At 54.9% G+C, this 16,826-nt stretch overlaps 1 protein-coding gene across 2 annotated transcripts in view; it reads left to right on the top strand.

Moving 5' to 3' along the window:
- Positions 1–15,437: 15,437 nt before the first annotated feature.
- The window catches only part of Syt7 (synaptotagmin 7), a 57,670-nt gene continuing 56,281 nt past the window's right edge, over positions 15,438–16,826 (top strand). For both annotated transcript variants that reach the window (XM_048359916.1, XM_048359915.1), the window contains exon 1: positions 15,438–15,524. In XM_048359916.1, the coding sequence (XP_048215873.1) occupies positions 15,494–15,524 (31 nt within the window). In that variant the 5' untranslated portion in view covers positions 15,438–15,493. The remainder of the gene's footprint in view (positions 15,525–16,826) is intronic.

The raw sequence follows: 16,826 nt of genomic DNA, 5'->3' as shown, positions 1-16,826 counted from the left end.
GATGGAGTCTACCCAGGCTAGCTTCAATCCACCATCTTCAGATCTCGAGTAGCTAGAATGAGAGGTGTGAGCCACTGGCACCCCCCTTTTAACGTTTCTGAGAAAGGGTCTCATTTCTGCTCCAGGCGGCTCTGACATCTGTGACCCGGGCGACCGATCGATCCCCCAGCCCTCGCTTCCTGGGGGCTGGGATTCCAGGCATGTACCACCCTACCCTTGACTCTGCGGAGTCCTTCTTCCTCTGTTCAAGCAACAGGTACAAAGTAGTAAACACCACAGCGCCCGCTCCTACCGTGGCTTCTATTTTGCAGATGAGAAAATAAGCATGAGGAAATTAAAAAAGAAAAAAGGGGGGAAGGGCAAAGCAAAGCTTGCCAGGGTGTAGAGCAAGGAGGATTCCAGCACCGAAGGCTTGGCTGGAACAGGAAGGAACCAACGAGATCCTGCTTGGAGGAGCAGGAGCAGGGAGCACCAGGGGGCCAGATACCTTGAGGTGGGCTGCTGCCTTGGGCCTGAGACTCCAGGGCTGAGAAGGCTACGGTGGCCCATCCCAGTTCCCTCCATTCCCCTCACCTCTGCCTCCGCCCTCCCCACTTCTCTTCCCTCCCCGTGGATGACCTTGTTTCCCACTCCCCACAGACAATCCAGCTTCTCAGAAGTACTTTCAGATCCACGCGTGCCCTTCTTCCCTCCCGCCAGTAGCTGTGCCCACATGCTCTGCCCCGGGCCCTGGAGATGGCTACCCACCCACACTGCTCCTCATCAGATCACACAAGGGGCCTGGCCCCCTCTCATCTGCTCCAGCTTCACCTCCATCAGCCATTGCCCGTCCCTTTCCACAGATCTGCGCCATCAGGGAACAAACCTCCTCCCATCTCACCCCACTGGCCCTTCCTCACCTGCCGCATTTCATCTTCCTCCGCAGCCCAACGTGTCCCAGAGTTGTCTCTATCCACGGTCATGGTTTTCTTTCCTCCCGCCCCCACCCCCATTGCATCTCTCTCTCTCTTTTTTTGGTCAGTCCTGGGCCTTGAACTCAGGGCCTGAGCACTGTCCCTGGCTTCTTCCTGCTCAAGGCTAGCACTCTGCCACTTGAGCCACAGCGCCACTTCTGGCTGTTTTCTGTATATGTGGTGCTGGGGAATTGAACCCAGGGCCTCATGTATCCGAGGCAAGCTCTCTTGCCACTAGGCCATATCCCCAGCTCTCTCTCTCTCTCTCTCTCTCTCTCTCTCTCTCTCTCTCTCTCTCTCTCTCTCTCTCTCTCTCTCTCTCTCTCTCGTTTTTAACTTAGTGTCTTGAGCTTGCTAGGAAACTGCTCTACCACTTGAGCCATACCTCTAGCCCTTTTTGCTTCTAATTGTTATCGGGGTAGGATCTCATGTTTTTCACTAGGTCAGACCCAGACCACCACCCTTCTACCTATGCTTTTCAATAGCTGGGATTATAGCCCCATGACATCCAGAGGGCTGGAGAAGAGAAAGAACCAGCAAAGAATTCTGAAGAAGCCAGGCGCTGGTGGCTCATGCCTGTAGTCCTAGCTACTCAGGAGGCTGAGATCTGAGGATCGAGGTTCAAAGCCATCCCGGGCAGAAAAGTCCCCCATGAGACTCTTGTCTCCAATGAACCACTCAAAAACTTCAAGTAGTGCTGTGGCTAAAGTGGTAGAGCGCTAGCCTTGAGCACAAAGAGGCTCAGAGACAGCACCCAGGCCCTGAGTTCAAGCCCCGCAACTGACAAAAAAGTAAAGAATTCAGAAGGAACACACAACCAGAAAGGTTGGAAGAGAAGGGGTGAGCACCACAGACCAGAAAGCCCAGTAGAAAGCATCTCAGGAAGACTGACAGCCAACCATCCCAGGGGATCTTTTTTTTTTTTTTTGGCCAGTCCTAGGCCGTGAACTCAGGGCCTGAGCACTGTCCCTGGCTTCTTTTTTGCTCAAGGCTAGCACTCTGCCACTTGAGCCACAGTGCCACTTCTGGCCATTTTCTGTATATGTGGTGCTGAGGAATCAAACCCAGGGCCTCATGTATACGAGGCAAACACTCTTGCCACTAGGCCATATTCCCAGCCCCTATCCCAGAGGATCTTGACAGGACATTTTTCCTTTTGGGGGGATGGGCAGGCTGGGTGCTGTCCCTGAGTTTTTTTGTTTGTTTGTTTTTTGCTCAAGGCTAGTGCTCTACCACTTACCCACAACTCCAATTCCAGCTTTTCTTTTTGTTTGTTTTTTTAACTGTTGAGTCCCAAATCAGCACCTCCAGTTAGGACCTCAAATTCCCAGTCATCCACACAAGAACTCTGCTTCCCTTTGTACAACTTGCTCAAGCACGCACTTCCTTTATGGGGGACATTATCTCTCCTGAGGAGGCAAAAATAGGTTGGAGGAGGGAACATCTTGGACATTACAATGGTTTATAACTTTCCAAAGAGCCAAAGTGAGCAGGGTACTGGTGGCTCACGCCTGTAATCCTAGCTACTCAGAAGGCTGGATCTGAGGATCTCAGTTCAAAGCCAGCCCAGGCAGGAAAGTCTTTGAAACTCTTTTTTTTTTTTGGCCAGTCCTGGGCCTTGGACTCAGGGCCTGAGCACTGTCCCTGGCTTCTTCCTGCTCAAGGCTAGCACTCTGCCACCTGAGCCACAGCGCCACTTCTGGCCATTTTCCATATATGTGGTGCTGGGGAATCGAACTGAGAGCTTCATGTGTAGGAGGCAAGCACTCTTGCCACTAAGCCATATTCCCAGCCCCTCTTTGAAACTCTTATCTCCAAGGAACCACCAGAAAGCCTGAAGTGGAGCTGTGGCTCAAAGATGTAGAGTGGTAGCCTTGAGCAGAAGAGCTCAGGAACAGCGCCTAGACCTTGAGTTCAAACTCCACAACCACCACTACCAACAATGAGAGAGAGAGAGAGAGAGAAAAAGAGAGAGAGAGAGAGAGGAGAGAAAGGGTGGGGAAGAAGGGAAGGGAAGGGAAGGAAGAAAGGAAGCAAGCAAAGAACCAAAGTACACCAACACACACACAGGCCAGGTACAGGGTTGAACAGTCCCAGGGGCAGGATGACTGGGAGGTGAGAGGGAATCTAAAAAGGCTCCTTGGGGTTGAGGGATAAGGAAAAGAAGATAGAGGAAGTGCCACCTCTGTATCACAGACTCCTTCCCACCGCAGCCACTGGCACTGCCATCCTGCCAAACGCCCAGGCCAAAACCTTGAAGGCAATCTCACCTCCTCCTTTTCCACCACAGCCCACATCCCATCCATCAGGAAACCCTGTCAGCTCTGCCTTCGGAAGAGATCCACTGATCTGGAACCCACCCCTAGGGCCTCCCACCACCCTCATTCGTCTCCTAGATGATTACAATTGCAGCCACGCGGCTCCCACTTGCAGCCCAGCCCTGCCTGGCTCCCTCTGCATACAGCCCAACACACACACACACACACACACACGTTCCACAAATAAAATTAAAAAAACCACCCCAGGAGCTTTCCTGCTTTCAAAGTCCTTCCAGTGCCTTCCCTCCCCCTCCACCTTGACACTCACCCTCCTACTCCCTCCCTTTCCTTCCCTCCCTCCCAGCCATCTTGCTTTCCCTGCAACACCAGGCACCATCTCTCCATAGGGTCTTTGCTCTGGCTGGTCCCTGTCACGGGTGCTCATCACTCAAAGAACTACCACGCCAACTTTGCCCCCTCTCCAATCTGCTCCGGTGCCATCCTCCCCCTGAAATCCACTTGACCTAATGTCATACTCAGACCACACCCAGAATCCCAGCTAGCCTTCCCACCGCCCCACCTCTCTCTCATGGCACTCAGACTTCTGCCATACTCCCTGCTGGTTGATGAGCTCCCTACTAAGATGGTGGCTCCCTATGGGCTGGGAATGAACAGCACCCAACTCCCAGCACCCAGGACAGCCTGACATGCTTCCCACACAGATCCCAGGAGTTACTTCCATGTCAGGTTTCTTTCTTTCCTCCTCCTCCTCCTCCTCCTCCTCCTCCTCCTCCTCCTCCTCCTCCTCCTCCTCCTCCTCCTCCTCTCTCCTCCTCTTCCTCCTCCTCCTTCTTTTTTTTTTTCTTTTATCTTTTGAATTCAGGACCTGGGCACTGTCCCTGAGCTTTAGTGCTCAAGGCTAGTGCTCTACCACTTTTGAGCCACGGCTCTACTTCCAGTTTGTGGTGGTTAATGGGAGAGAAGAGTCTCACAGCCTTTCCTGCCCTGGGTGGCTTCGAAGCATGATCCTCAGATCTCAGCCTCCTGAGTAGCTATGGTTACAGGCATGAGCCACCAGCGTCCGGCTTCTGATTCTTGTTACCAGCACTAGCACTGCCTTTGTACCTGCCATTTACTCTCCCGGAAATGTGTCCCCAGAATCATCCAGGGGCAAACATGTTTTCCTGCCCTCACAACTGTGGCAGGCAGCATTGCTTCACTTCTCTGGGACCTGCCTGCCAAATAAGGAGTCCCAGCTTGCTCCTAGGAGCTATCCGGATGCACAGCAGGGCTCTGAGCTGAGGAGCTATGTGCAAGCCCACTGGTGCTTGGATGCCCAGAGGTGAGTGGATAGGGGTTGGAGAGGAGTGGGGACCAGTGAGGAGGTGCTTGAGATGTGGGTGGGACTGGGCTAGGGCAGGGGGTGTGGCAGTAGTTGAAGGAGGGGAGGGAAGTGATGGGGAGAGGCTGGGAAGGACTGACGATGGAGTGTGTGGGAGGAGAGCAGGGCTTGTCACCAATGACGTGTACTGGGTAAGGAAAATGTGTGTGTGTGTGTGTGTGTGTGTGTGTGTGTGTGTGTGTGAAGCCAGGGCCAAGGTCTCCCTTACAGTGTGTATGAGGGTTAGTGACAAAGACAGGGAATGGGGCCCACCACAGAGGGGGCAAGAAAGACCATGGCCAGCTGCCGTCCCTTGAAGCCCCTGTTCTAGGACTGAGAGGGAAACTTGCAGCCAGCAAGTCCACGCTTCCTAATTTTCGGTGTGGCCTTGTTTGACCAGAAAGACAAATAGAACAGGGAGAGGCCTTGGTGACACCTGGGGCAACTCGGCTCTGTCCGGGGTACACCCTGGTCAGACAGCTGCACCGTGCAGTGTCTCTGACAGAGCCTTTGTGCAACAGGAGGGGAAGCGGAGGCCCAGGAGGAGAAGTGAGCTGGCAGGGGGTACACCTGATTCTCTCAGGAGGGCATCGGAGGGCTCATGGACAGAAAGATTCACCTGGTATGATGGGAAAAGACTAATAATATCATCTAGATATTTATATATAGCTCCCTTTTCCCAGGAGTTCAGAGAGGCTCTTGTTTCTATCTCATTCATCCCCAGATGTGCCCTTCTGGGATGGGTGACGGGGCCAATTTGTGCCGACATTGTGAAAGTTCCCTATGACCTCTCCTTTTATTCCTCTCCCCTGATAGACTCTATTGCATCCCCTTTCGGCTCTAAAGCCATTTAATTCAGCTGAGATTTATGAGGCCCATGTTTGATGCAAGACACTGAGCGTGTGGGAAACTTCTAGATGTCCCCAGGGCTAAGGTCATGCTGCTGTGGGTCCCCATAGCTACATTTGCAATTGTTTCTTGTTCCATTCAGCTGGTACCTCCCCCTCCTCTCCCTTCCTGCCTAGGCCAAGGCCTGGTGTATAATAAGAGCCTGGAGGAATGGAAATGGTTGCCTAGTTCAGAGTCGCTCTGACTCTGTTGTATACACTCTGAGCACTCCTCCTTTAGTCTTTCTGTGTGCCTATTACTAGAGGTGGTCTAGCGTAGGGATGTGTGTATGTGGAACTTAACACGTGGTAGCCACTCAGTTGATGTTTGCTAAATAGATGGAGAAAACAGTGAGGGAAAAAGATGAGGGTGGGAGTAGTTCCTACATTTAAAGAGCTCCCAGAACTGGGCATAGTGGCACATGCCCATAGCCCCAGCGTTGAGGAGGTTAAACCAGGAAGATCAAAAGTTCCAGAGCTGGGCTGGGGATATGGCCTAGAGGCAAGAGTGCCTGCCTCATGTACGTGAGGCCCTGGGTTCGATTCCCCAGCACCACATATACAGAAAATGGCCAGAAGTGGCGCTGTGGCTCAAGTGGCAGAGTGCTAGCCTTGAGCAAAAAGAAGCCAGGGACAGTGCTCAGGCCCTGAGTCCAAGCCCCAGGACTGGCCAAAAAAAAAAAAAAAAAAAAAAGTTCCAGAGCAGTCTGGGCTACATAGTAAGTAAGACCCTGTCCAAAACGTAAGATACAGTTATTTAAGATTAGATCAGCTTACAGAGATAAAGAGCTCCAAGTCCTTCATGGGATTTAAGAAGTACATCCTTTTTTTTTTTTTTTTTTTTTTTTTTTCAGTACTAGGGACTGAGCCCAGGGCTTCTGGCCCTTGAGGAATGCCTCCAGCCCTTATATTTATTATTTTATGAGATAAGGTCTTGCTAAGGGTGTGGCTCCAGTAGTCAGCTCTCCAGTACTAACAAAAAGGGGGAAAAAACGTAATGATAGGGCCTGGATAACTTTGCTGGGCTGGGCTTGAGCCTGGATTGAGATGCTCCTGCTTCTGTCTTTCTAGTGGCTGGGTTGACATGCATTTGCCACCATGCCGGGGCATATATCAATACAATTAAAGTGGGCAACTGCGCCAGGGCACAGCTGGGAACGTTCTGTGGGCTACAGAAGAGAAGAATTCAAACTCCCCCGGGGAGAAATTGGGAGAGCTCCCTGGGGGTAAAAAGGCACCTGAGTTCCCAAGGACAGAAACCCACTGACAGGAACTCTGAATTGATTTCGTTTTCATTTGTTTTAGTTTTGTACTACTACTGGGACTTGATCTCAGGACCTGGGCACTGTCCCTTAGCTTTTTTTTCTCTCTCTCTTTTACTTTTTTCTCAAGGCTGGTGTCTACTATTTGAGCCATAGCTTCACCTTTGTCTTGTGGCGATAAGAGTTTCATGGACTTTGCCACCTGCGTTGGCTTCGAACCCTGATCCTCGTAGCTCAGCCTCCTGAGAAGACTGAGAGGACTCCACACCAGGCAAAGACGCTCCTACCTGACTCTACCAGCAATGGGAGCCATTGAAGATTCAGGAGCCTTCCCTGCACGGTGTTCATGCAAGACATTAACAGCTGGGACAGCAGAGCGCGGAGGTGGGGGTCATGATGAGATCTTGATTCCTTGGCAGGGGGGCGGGGAGGCTATGGGGGAGGCAAGAAACCAGTCAGGAGCCCTGATGAGGTGGAGGCAGGGATTCTCCTATATGTGGGACTAAGGAAGGTGGCTGTAGACCTGAGCTGAGCGTGTAAGGCACTGTGCAGAGAAAAGGGTCTGACGTGAGGAGATGGAGGCTCTCTGGCACCTGGGGCTAGGGAGGGGGACGGGGCCCTGGCCCAGGCTCTGCCAAGGTCCAGAAGCTTCCCTAACCGGGTCATGAGTTCACTCCACTTGAGTGGAGCTGCTTCCTTAAGAACAGAGATGGCAGCGGGCTGGGGAGGGAGGTCAGAACCCCAGGGACAGGGACAGGAGTTGCGCTGAAGCAAAACGCTGAGGCTGTGGGAGTGAATGAGATCATAAGGAGAGACAGAGTAGGGTGAGAAGGAAGACAAGGCAGAGGACAGAGCCTTGGGGGCCACCCACGGTTGGGAGGGGCAGGAGCAGGAACAGGGCTGGGCCGGGGCGCAGGAGGAAATGAAGCAGTTAGAGAGCTGATGGGGATGATCCCCTATCTCCTCCCCCCTCCTTCACCCTCAGGGACAGAGCCCTACCCCGCTTTGGGGCTGCACACTGGTACCTGCCCAGCCTTCAGGAAAGTGCCACCGAGGCACACAAAGCAAAGCCCACGAGGTTGGTGGCCTCACTCTCCCACCCTGTGGTCCCCCTGGCTGGGCCAGCCACCTCCCATACGCTCAGCCTCCTCGCCTTCCTAAGGGGACCGCAGTGTGGGACTTCTTTATCGGGCGGCTGTGACTGACTATTAAGTAGAATAATGTGTGTTATGCATTTGGCACTCAGGCCTGGCAAGCCCTCGGAGCTCAATAAATGGTGGCTGCTGCTATTATGATTATTACAGAGCGGGATTAGATGCTGGTGTTAGCTCTGGCGGGGCCAGAGAGTCTAGTAGTCCCTGGAGGCGGGCTTTGCTGAGAGAGGGGGCCTGGGAAGCTGAATTTCACCTACCCCCAGGAATGCTGGGACTTTTCCTGATACCCTCACCAGGCCAAAGCTATGGGGGGGGGGGCCCAGGGGTGCTGGTGGCTCACACCTGTAAAAAGCTACTCAAGGATGCTACACTGGGAGGATTGGGGATTGAGGTTTGAAGTCAAACCCCGGGGGGGGGGGGGATAGGGGGCGCATCTAGGAGACTCTTATCTCCAATTAACCAGCAAAAAAGTCAGAAGCGGAGGTGTGGCTCAAGTGGTAAAGCACTAGCTTTACATGAAAAATCTAAGGAAGAAGTCCTTGGCCTCAAGCCCGAAAATGATTAAAAAATTTTAAAAAGTGCTCAGAACCAGGAATGGTGGGACTCTCTCCTCAACATGATGACCTCTTGACTTGCCTTGGGGTAGCACCCCAGCCCCACAGAGGGCTTCAACTCCAGCTGGGATAGGGTGAACATACCCCCTCCCCCCCCACACACCCATCCTCCTCCAGCTCCAGGGCTCTGAGCCCTGACTGCGCATGTGCATGTGACCATTTCCCCCTACCCCATGTGCTGTTAGGAGTGGAGGTGCTGCCTCCCTAGGTCCCCATCTCACCCCCACCCTCTAGACCTCTGCCTTTGGGGTCCACCCTTAGACACTTCTGCGTGGCCTTGGAGATCAGAAGCCTGGGTTGCTAGAGTGGTGCAACAAGCTTGACTTGGATATTCTTGTCTCCGGTCCCTCAAATACGGAGTCTTGAATCGGGGACTCAGTTTCCCCCTGTCAGCCTCAAGCTCAGAGATTGCATTTACTCAACCTTGAAAGCAGGTCAGTCCACCTCATGGACCCTCCCCCACCCTTCCATACTCATCTATATATTCTCAACAGTGTGGGGAACAGAAGTGGGGTCTGCTGAAGATGGGGGGACAACTCCGCCCCCCTACACAGATACTCCATCCTACCCAAGATCAGATGAAAGCTCCCTGGAAGGATCTACCAGCTGGGCTCAGTCTGAGGCTCCAAATAGTCCAGGCTGCCAAACGTTGGAAGATGCTAGTAACTAGGCCGCCTCTGGGGATGGGCACTGGAAGCTGGAGCTGACCGGCTTGGGGCTCCCAGGGAGGTGTCAGCAAGGTCTTGGGCTTTGAACAAACCACAGAAAGTTTCTATAATACCAAAAAGAAAGAGCTCTTAGTGTCTAATCATATGGAGAGAAAGGGGGGGGGGCGGTTGGTGAGAGAGCTGGTACTCAGTTCCCATCAGCGGAGGATCAAAAAGCATTCGGTCAAAGAACCTTTAAATACCTTGAAAGGCAGGTGAAGCCGGTTCAATGGGTTCTAAAAGGGATTTAAAACATCAGCCTGAGCTGCAGACAGGCTGGCTCCAGCCACTGCGAGTGCTAGGGGAGGGAGATGGTGGAGACCAAGCACCATCCCCACCCCCACCCGTGATCCGCAGTCACAGTGGGGAAAGGAGGGCGGCTTGAGAACTGAGCTAAGACCCACTAAAGTTGGAAGCCATGTGAAGGCCTCCAAGGCCAAAGAAGTTTGGTGTTTGTATTTTTTTATCTGGAACCTGCAGGAATACATACCCAGTGATAGACAACACGTTGTGTCTGTGCCTGTGGAAGCCTCTTTCTGGGGGAGAAGAGATTGGTGAGGTTTCTTAGATTTCTAAAGGGGCCTGAGAGCCAATGGAGATTTTTTTTTTAGGGGGTGAGGGGTTGGTCATAGGACTTGAACTCAGGTCCTGGGCACTGTCCCCTGAGCACTTTTGCTCAAGACAAGCACTCTACCACTTTGAGCCACCAGCACCCCTTCTGGTTTCTTGGTGGTTAATTGGAGATAAGAATCTCACAGACTTTCCTGCCCGGGTTAGCTTTGAACTGTGATCCTCAGATCTCAGCCTCCTGAGTAGCCAGGATGACATGTGTGGGCCACTGGTGCCTGGCCCAGTGGAGATTGTTAGACATCATCTTTGTGGTACCCTACAATAAACAAAGCCTTGGAAGAAACAGCTGGGTCATTTACCTCCTAAGTCACTTAGGTTGGAATTGCTAAGCCAGTAAGTTTCCCCAGGACCCCAGTCTGTTCCAGGGGTTCTGGAACAAAGGTCTAGGGCCAAGCTTCCAAATGAAGCTGCAGCTGTCCCAAAGTCGGGGTGGCTGGAAGAAGGAATAGGGGACCGTGAAGTGTTAGGAGGGTCCCAAGCCACACATATGTGGGTGTCAGATGACCATGGAGAAGAGGAAGACTTGGGCAGAATTGGGAAGAGAGGAGGTTAGGGGGAGAAACAAGATGGGAAGTTGGGCTGGGGGCCAGTGGCTCACACCTATGAACCTAGCTACACAGGAGGCTGAGATCTGAGGATCAATGTTCAAAGCCAGCCCAGGCAGGAAAGTCCACGTGACTCTTATCTCCAGTTAACCACCAGAAAACCAGAAATGGTGCTGTGGCTCAAGTGATGGAGCACTAGCCTTGAGCTGAAGAGTTCAGGGACAGTGCCCAGGCCCAGAGTTCAAGCCCTGTGACTGACAAAATAATAATAATAATAATAATAATATGAGAAGATGGGTGGAATGAGGGTGGGTTGGAACAAGGAAAAGTTTCAGAATCTGATGAGGACCTGGGACTATGGAAAGTCAGGCTTGGTTAGGGGCCTTAGAATCTGGAGGGAGCCAGAAACCCAAGCTAGAGTGTATATATATATATATATACACACAGAGACATGCATATACATATATATATATAATCTGTCTATCTATCTATCTACCTGACTTGTTTATGGTATGCCGGTACAGGGCCTGGGCAATGTCCTTTAGCTTTTTCACTCAAGACTGTCTTTTTATTCCTTGAGCCATGGCTCTCCTTTTGGCTTTTTGCTGGTTAATTGGAGTGAAGAGTCTCTCGTGGACTTTCCTGTCCAGGCTGGCTTCACATCACAATCCTCACATCTCTGCCTCCTGGGTAGCTAGGATTAGATGTATGAGCCACTGGCACCTGGCTTTCTAATATATATTTAATATCTCTACACAGTGTAATTATTAGCCCTGTTCCCTGGAACTGAGGCCTAGAGAAGTCAAATCCAAACAAGCTAGAGAAAGGGGGCGAGGCAAGGGCCGGAGTTCAAGCCTGATGTTCTGGCCCTGAGCTCAGAACTCCAGTCCCTGTGTCTTGAGGCCCAGGCCTCCTCTACAGAACCTAGCAGGCGTAGAAGCCTAGACCCCAGGTAGGACGTGAGATACCTTGGCTCCTGGGTCTGGAGGAAGGAGGTAATTAATCAGTAAGTATTGATCTGTCTCTACCATGATGAGGTGGACAAAGAGATGGCTGAAGCAGCCTTCCAGGACCTGGCTGTCCTGCCCTTGGGGAGTGGGGGCAGAGGGAGGAGGATGATATTTGCTAATTTTATGCTTTTACCCTCCCTAGAGTCTTGATCTTTGCAGAGGAGGAAGAAGGGGTCCGCCACGGAGCAGATGCAGAACAAGTCCTTGCTCGAGATCTGGCACCTCAGCACGCACATGACCTTGGCCCCTCGGGCTTGTCACACAGCCTGTCCCTCCTGAAGCAGGCCAACACTCCAGTCTGAATCCCTTGCTACGTGGAGAGTGGCGAGGGGGAGAGGTGTGTTTGTTCTGTCACGTGAGCTTCGCAAAAGGCTTCCTCAGCATTTTTATTAATAATTCATCCTGGAGCCCGGGGGGGGCGGGGACAAGGGGACAGGAACTGTAGGGAGACGGCAGCCGTGGGAGACCATGCCAGTTTAGAGGCCAGCGGGAACCCAGGCACCTTGCCTCATCGCTGTGGCCTAGCAACACAGCCAGGCAGCCCCCAGGGGCCTTGTTTGGGAGAGTACAGGCCAGGCATCTGCTCCTGAGGGACAAAATGTCCCTCCCTACTTCCAGTGCCTCCCTGAAGCCACCGACCCAGGACACCTGGCCCTGACGGTGCCAGATGGGAAACAGGCCTGAGGGGTCCACAGCAGGCTGCAGCGAAGTCTTTGGGGAGCCAGGTGCTGCCAGTGTTTCCTGCCACGTCATGGAACCGAGGACACAGGGCCCAACAGCGTCATGGAATGACAAGGCCTCTTTGGGCAGCCCCCCCCCCATGGGTACCAGAAACAGCATAGGCTTCAGAGGCCCAGGTTGTCTCCTGGGAGAGGCAAAACCTGAGGCTGGGCAGGGGTGACTTACAGCCTCCCATCTTCTGTGTGTGGCCCAGGAACCCTGTTCTCCTGTAGACTCTTGCCTGTCTCCTCTGCTGAGTCCACGAGTGCTCAGAAGGTTTGGCTCTTACCATGCTCCAGCAGGAGAGAGTAAGCCTTCAAATGCAGCAAATGATTTAAAGCTAGACATCTGAAGGAACTTTCTTGACAGGAAAAACATAAAATGGGGAGTATGTGGTGTCCCTGTGAAGAATAAACAAATAAAAATCATCATTGGCACTCAGTATCTACCAAGAACCCGTCATATGCTGCAAGTATCATTTTAAGTGCTTTTACTGTATCATCACATTTAATCTTATACTCATCAAAGGAATAAGTCTTTTTATTCCTTTTGTATGGAATGAGGAAATGGGCCCAGATGTCTGTCTGCCCATGTTAATCATAGCCGTTATGGCTGAGCTACATAAATCTGTATTTCTGCCTCTTTCAAAAGCCTCTGAACTTCCTCAACAAAGTGACTGAGATCCAGAGCAAAGGTATCTTTAAAGTCCCTCTTGAAGCTTGCAAGAGAGAGAAAACCACCCAAGATTCCCAGTGCCTTGGAGACTTGGTTTACCCAGTGCTGTTTTGGGGTATCATATCTGGCATGGCTGTGGGCTCTCCAGCTCTGACGTTCTGGTATGACGGCTGTCTAATGCCTGCTGGGAGTGAATGAGTCTGAGATTTTTTTATTCTTGTAAGGGTCTGGCTTTAAGCTCTTGGCAATGGGAGCGGTGTTGATCCTTCTCTTGAATCTCACAGCAGTTGGCCAAAAGCTAGGTATTAGGACAAAGGGTTTCTCTTGGGCTCTCAATAGCTCTTTGAGCTGTGATGCTCTGGGACCTTTAGCAACTTGAGTCTTCCTTCTCTAGAGGCCTTGCCTTTACCATCTGTTCCACAAGGAAGTGGGCTGAGCCATCTCTTTGATGGCCTCTCCATCAACTCTGAGAAAACTGGGTGATCCCCAATGCCCAGTAAAGACCTGTTGAGCTGCAACAAGAAATTCTACTGTCCCTTTTCTGGCTCTCAGGTTGATGAGGGGAAAGGCTCTGGGGTGAGGAGATCCCTGAACAAGAAATCTCCCTGTGTGCCCACTGATGGTTGGGGTGGAGGAAGGTGCCAGAAGGGTGCACTGTTTACTCTTTATAAGGCAATGAGAGACAGCTGGGGGTGGGAGGGAAAATAAGTGAAGGCGGAAGACCCCAGAATGCCAAGCTATTGGCTTAGCTTTCTGGGGTTTGTCAGGCCCAAAAGGGTCTGCATTGGTATCATAGTCCTGGGACCCAAAAAAAAGGCGGGGGGGAGCGTGGGTTGAGACAGTGGATTACTCCTGGGTGAGAACAGAATAATGGCCCTTGACCATACAGGGTGAGGGCTGAGATTTTGGCCGCAGAAAAGTTGCAGGCCTTCACCTACAGATGCTTTTTCTTTTTTTTATTTTCTTTCCCCTTTTTCCATTTTTAATTAGAATATTCAATCTCAGGAAATCTGTTCTCCACCGGAACAGTCTTAAAGAAGGTTTGCTGGGGGGGGGGGGGGGATTTCCTTATCTGTTTCTCAACCGGAAAAGCCGTGGGTGGAGGTGAATGTGCAGGGGGTGGGGGGGTAGTTCCATGTGAGTTCTAGGGGATGGTGTGTGTGTGTGTGTGCGTGCGTGCACACGCAGGCGTGTGTTGGAAGGGGGAGACTTGGGACAGAGGCTCATCCCTGTGGGAGGGTGCTAGCTGCCTGCTGTTCTTCCTAAAGGTGAAGGTGCGGCTGAACATGAGCCCATGCAGTGGATTTCTGGGGTGGGAATAGGAATTCTTGACACGGGGAAGCCTGGCTCTTGATTTTTCAGCAGAGGGCAGGGCAGGAGGCTTCTGCAGACCTGGCCTTTTGCCCTCTTGCCTACCTGGGGGGGGGGGAGGGGGAGTGTACTGTGGGGAGTGTCTTGGTCTGTGTCTGGTTGTGTATGTGAGGAATCTCTACAGATCTCGGTACCTGATGCCCCTTTGAAGTCGTTGGGAGATGGTCAGATCTCCCCACTGGCAGACTCAAACAGTTCCCATGCGGTAGAGAAAGGAAACGAGTTCGCCTGAGAACGGACTGCGCTAAACCAGCAGAGGGGCAGAGGGCCAGGAGAACCTCGGGGTGGGCAGGGAAGGAGGAAGGAGGAATTCGGTTCCTACCATGGAGGTGCTGGGTCAGGGGAGGGAGGGGAGGCGCGTGGATGGAGGCTAAAAGGTCTGCTGGAGTTAGGTGAGAAGGGGCACCAGGCCCAGCGCCCCACTGAGGACTGGGATTCTAGCCTAGTCCGCTCCAGCTGGGAATGGGGAACCGTGGCTGACCCAGGCCCAACGCTAGCAGAAAGGAAAAAAAATCCACTCCTGGTTTTTGCGCACACCAGCCTCTCTTCCAAGGACCCTGCGGTGTCAAGTCCGGAGCTGACGCCCTCGAGCGGCCGCCCGCGAAAAACCCGGCGCGGATCGCCTCGCCTTTCGGAACGGAGCCAGAGGACACCTCGGAGGAGGTGGCCGGCTACCCGGCGGCCCTGCCCGGTGCCAGGCCGCTGCCATCTGGGCAGCACGGGTCGGGCGGCTCGCGCCGTGCGGCGGCGGGACGTGCCGATTCCCAGCGCCGAGGCGCGGGGGCCGGGGAGCGGGCGGCGAGCGCGGGGCGGCGGCCGTGCCCTCGGGGCGGCTCGGGGCGGCGGCGGCCGGGCCGGCGGGCGGGCGCGCGGGGCGCGGGCTGCAGTGCGGCGCTCGGCCGGCAGCGGGCGGCCGCGGGCGCAGGCGGTGGCAGCGGTGCTCGGCGGCGGCGGCGGCGGCGGCGGCGGGCGGGCGGGCGGGCGGCGCCGGCGGTGCCCCGGGCGCGCTCACACACACACACACACACACACACACGCACACACACGCACGCACGCACCCCGCCTCGTACACACTCACACACGCTCCGGCGCGCACACGCGGCGGGCGCGCAGGCCGGAGGGAGGAGGCTCGGCGGGCGGGCGGGAGCGCTGGCGGGCGGCCCCCGCTCCCGGACTCGGCGGCTCGGTGCAGCCCCGCGCGGCCCCCGCCCTCGGACCCGCCCCCGGGGGTCGCCCGGCCCCATGCCCTGCAGCGGCGGCGGCGGAGCAAGGCGCGGCCGCGGGCGGCTCTGAGGAGCCCGGAGGGAGCCGGCGACGAGGGGGACCATGTACCGGGACCCGGAGGCGGCCAGCCCAGGTAAGCGCGGCCCCGCGCGGCTGGGGCGCCCCGCACCGGCGGGCAGGACGGAGGCAGAGCCGGGAAGCCGTCTCGGAGCCCCAGCCCTGGGGCTCGCTGTCGGCTGGAGCGCACGGACTCGCCCCCCTCCCTCCCGGGGGTCAGCCCAGCACCGTGGGCGCGGGCTCGAACCCAGACCCCGCCGTCCGGACAGTGCCGGGCTGGATGCCCGGGCCGGCCTCGCGGTGTCCCCGCAAGGACCTCCTCCCCCCCCCCACCCCCGGCAGCCCAAGGACAACGTGTGTAGCGGAGCGCGGAGCCACTGCCCCTGCGGGAGCCGGGCAATGCCCTCAGAGGGACCCCGGCTCGCCAGCACCAGCGCCCCGGGCTCACGATCCTTCCAGCGCGGGGCCGGGATGGTGAGCGCAGGGGCGCCGAGCGGCATCGGCGGTGCCAACTGTAAATGGAGAGGGTGCCAGGGGGCAAGTGGAAATGTGGTGCAGCGGCCGGGCAGCGAGGCTCCTGGGCTTGGAGAACTGCGGGGCGCTGGGGGTGGAGGAACTGGGGTAGCTGGAGAGAGAGGGCGCGAGGGGAGATGACAATGGGGGTGCTGGGGAAGGTGCGCCTAGGCTTGGGGAGGGGGGGGCAAAGAACCCCAAACTCATTCAGTGCAGTGAGGGAAGGAGGGGGAGGGGCCGCACCCCCTTTGCATTTCTCCTCGAAGGGAGTGGCCGGGGAGCCCACTGTCTGCTCAGCATCCTCCAAGCCCGAGCCTGGAATTTCTCTCCTCCTTCCTCGGGAAATTGCTCTGCCATTTCCTCCTTGGCTCCTGACGCCTCCTCTCACGCAATGCCCACCTGTAGGCAGGTCCCCTGCAGCTCCAGCTCAGGCTTAGTCCCGGCTTCCACCTTTCCACCTGAGACCTTCTCCCAGAACCATCGCCTCCTGTCCACCAGATCTGCCTTTCAGGGGCTCCCCGTCTGGATTGTCTCCAAAGCAGAAAGCATAGATCTAGCCTAAGACCCCCGCTGAAGAATCTCTGGGCTCTGGCACATCAGCCCCCGCCCCCCAGGGGGGTACAGATGTTGGGAGAGTGCGCACCTCTAAGACCCTCCCCCAGAGAAAGCCTAGAGCCATGAGGATCTGGAGTGCAAGCGGGTGCCATCTGGCTTTGCCCCAGCCCACCGGCACTTGCTCTTTCCCCTTAGGGGGCAACCTTAGCCCACCCCTGCCTCCCACAGAATCCGGTGTCACCTCCATCAGTTCAAGTCAGTCCAGATCCATTGAGGACCACCTTCTGGGCACCAGGCATGGTGCTCACGC

Source organism: Perognathus longimembris, chromosome 13, assembly GCF_023159225.1.
Source record: "Perognathus longimembris pacificus isolate PPM17 chromosome 13, ASM2315922v1, whole genome shotgun sequence".
Lineage (NCBI taxonomy): Eukaryota > Metazoa > Chordata > Mammalia > Rodentia > Heteromyidae > Perognathus > Perognathus longimembris.
The sequence above is the reverse complement of the archived record's forward strand: the minus strand, read 5'-3'. Positions and strand labels throughout refer to the sequence as shown.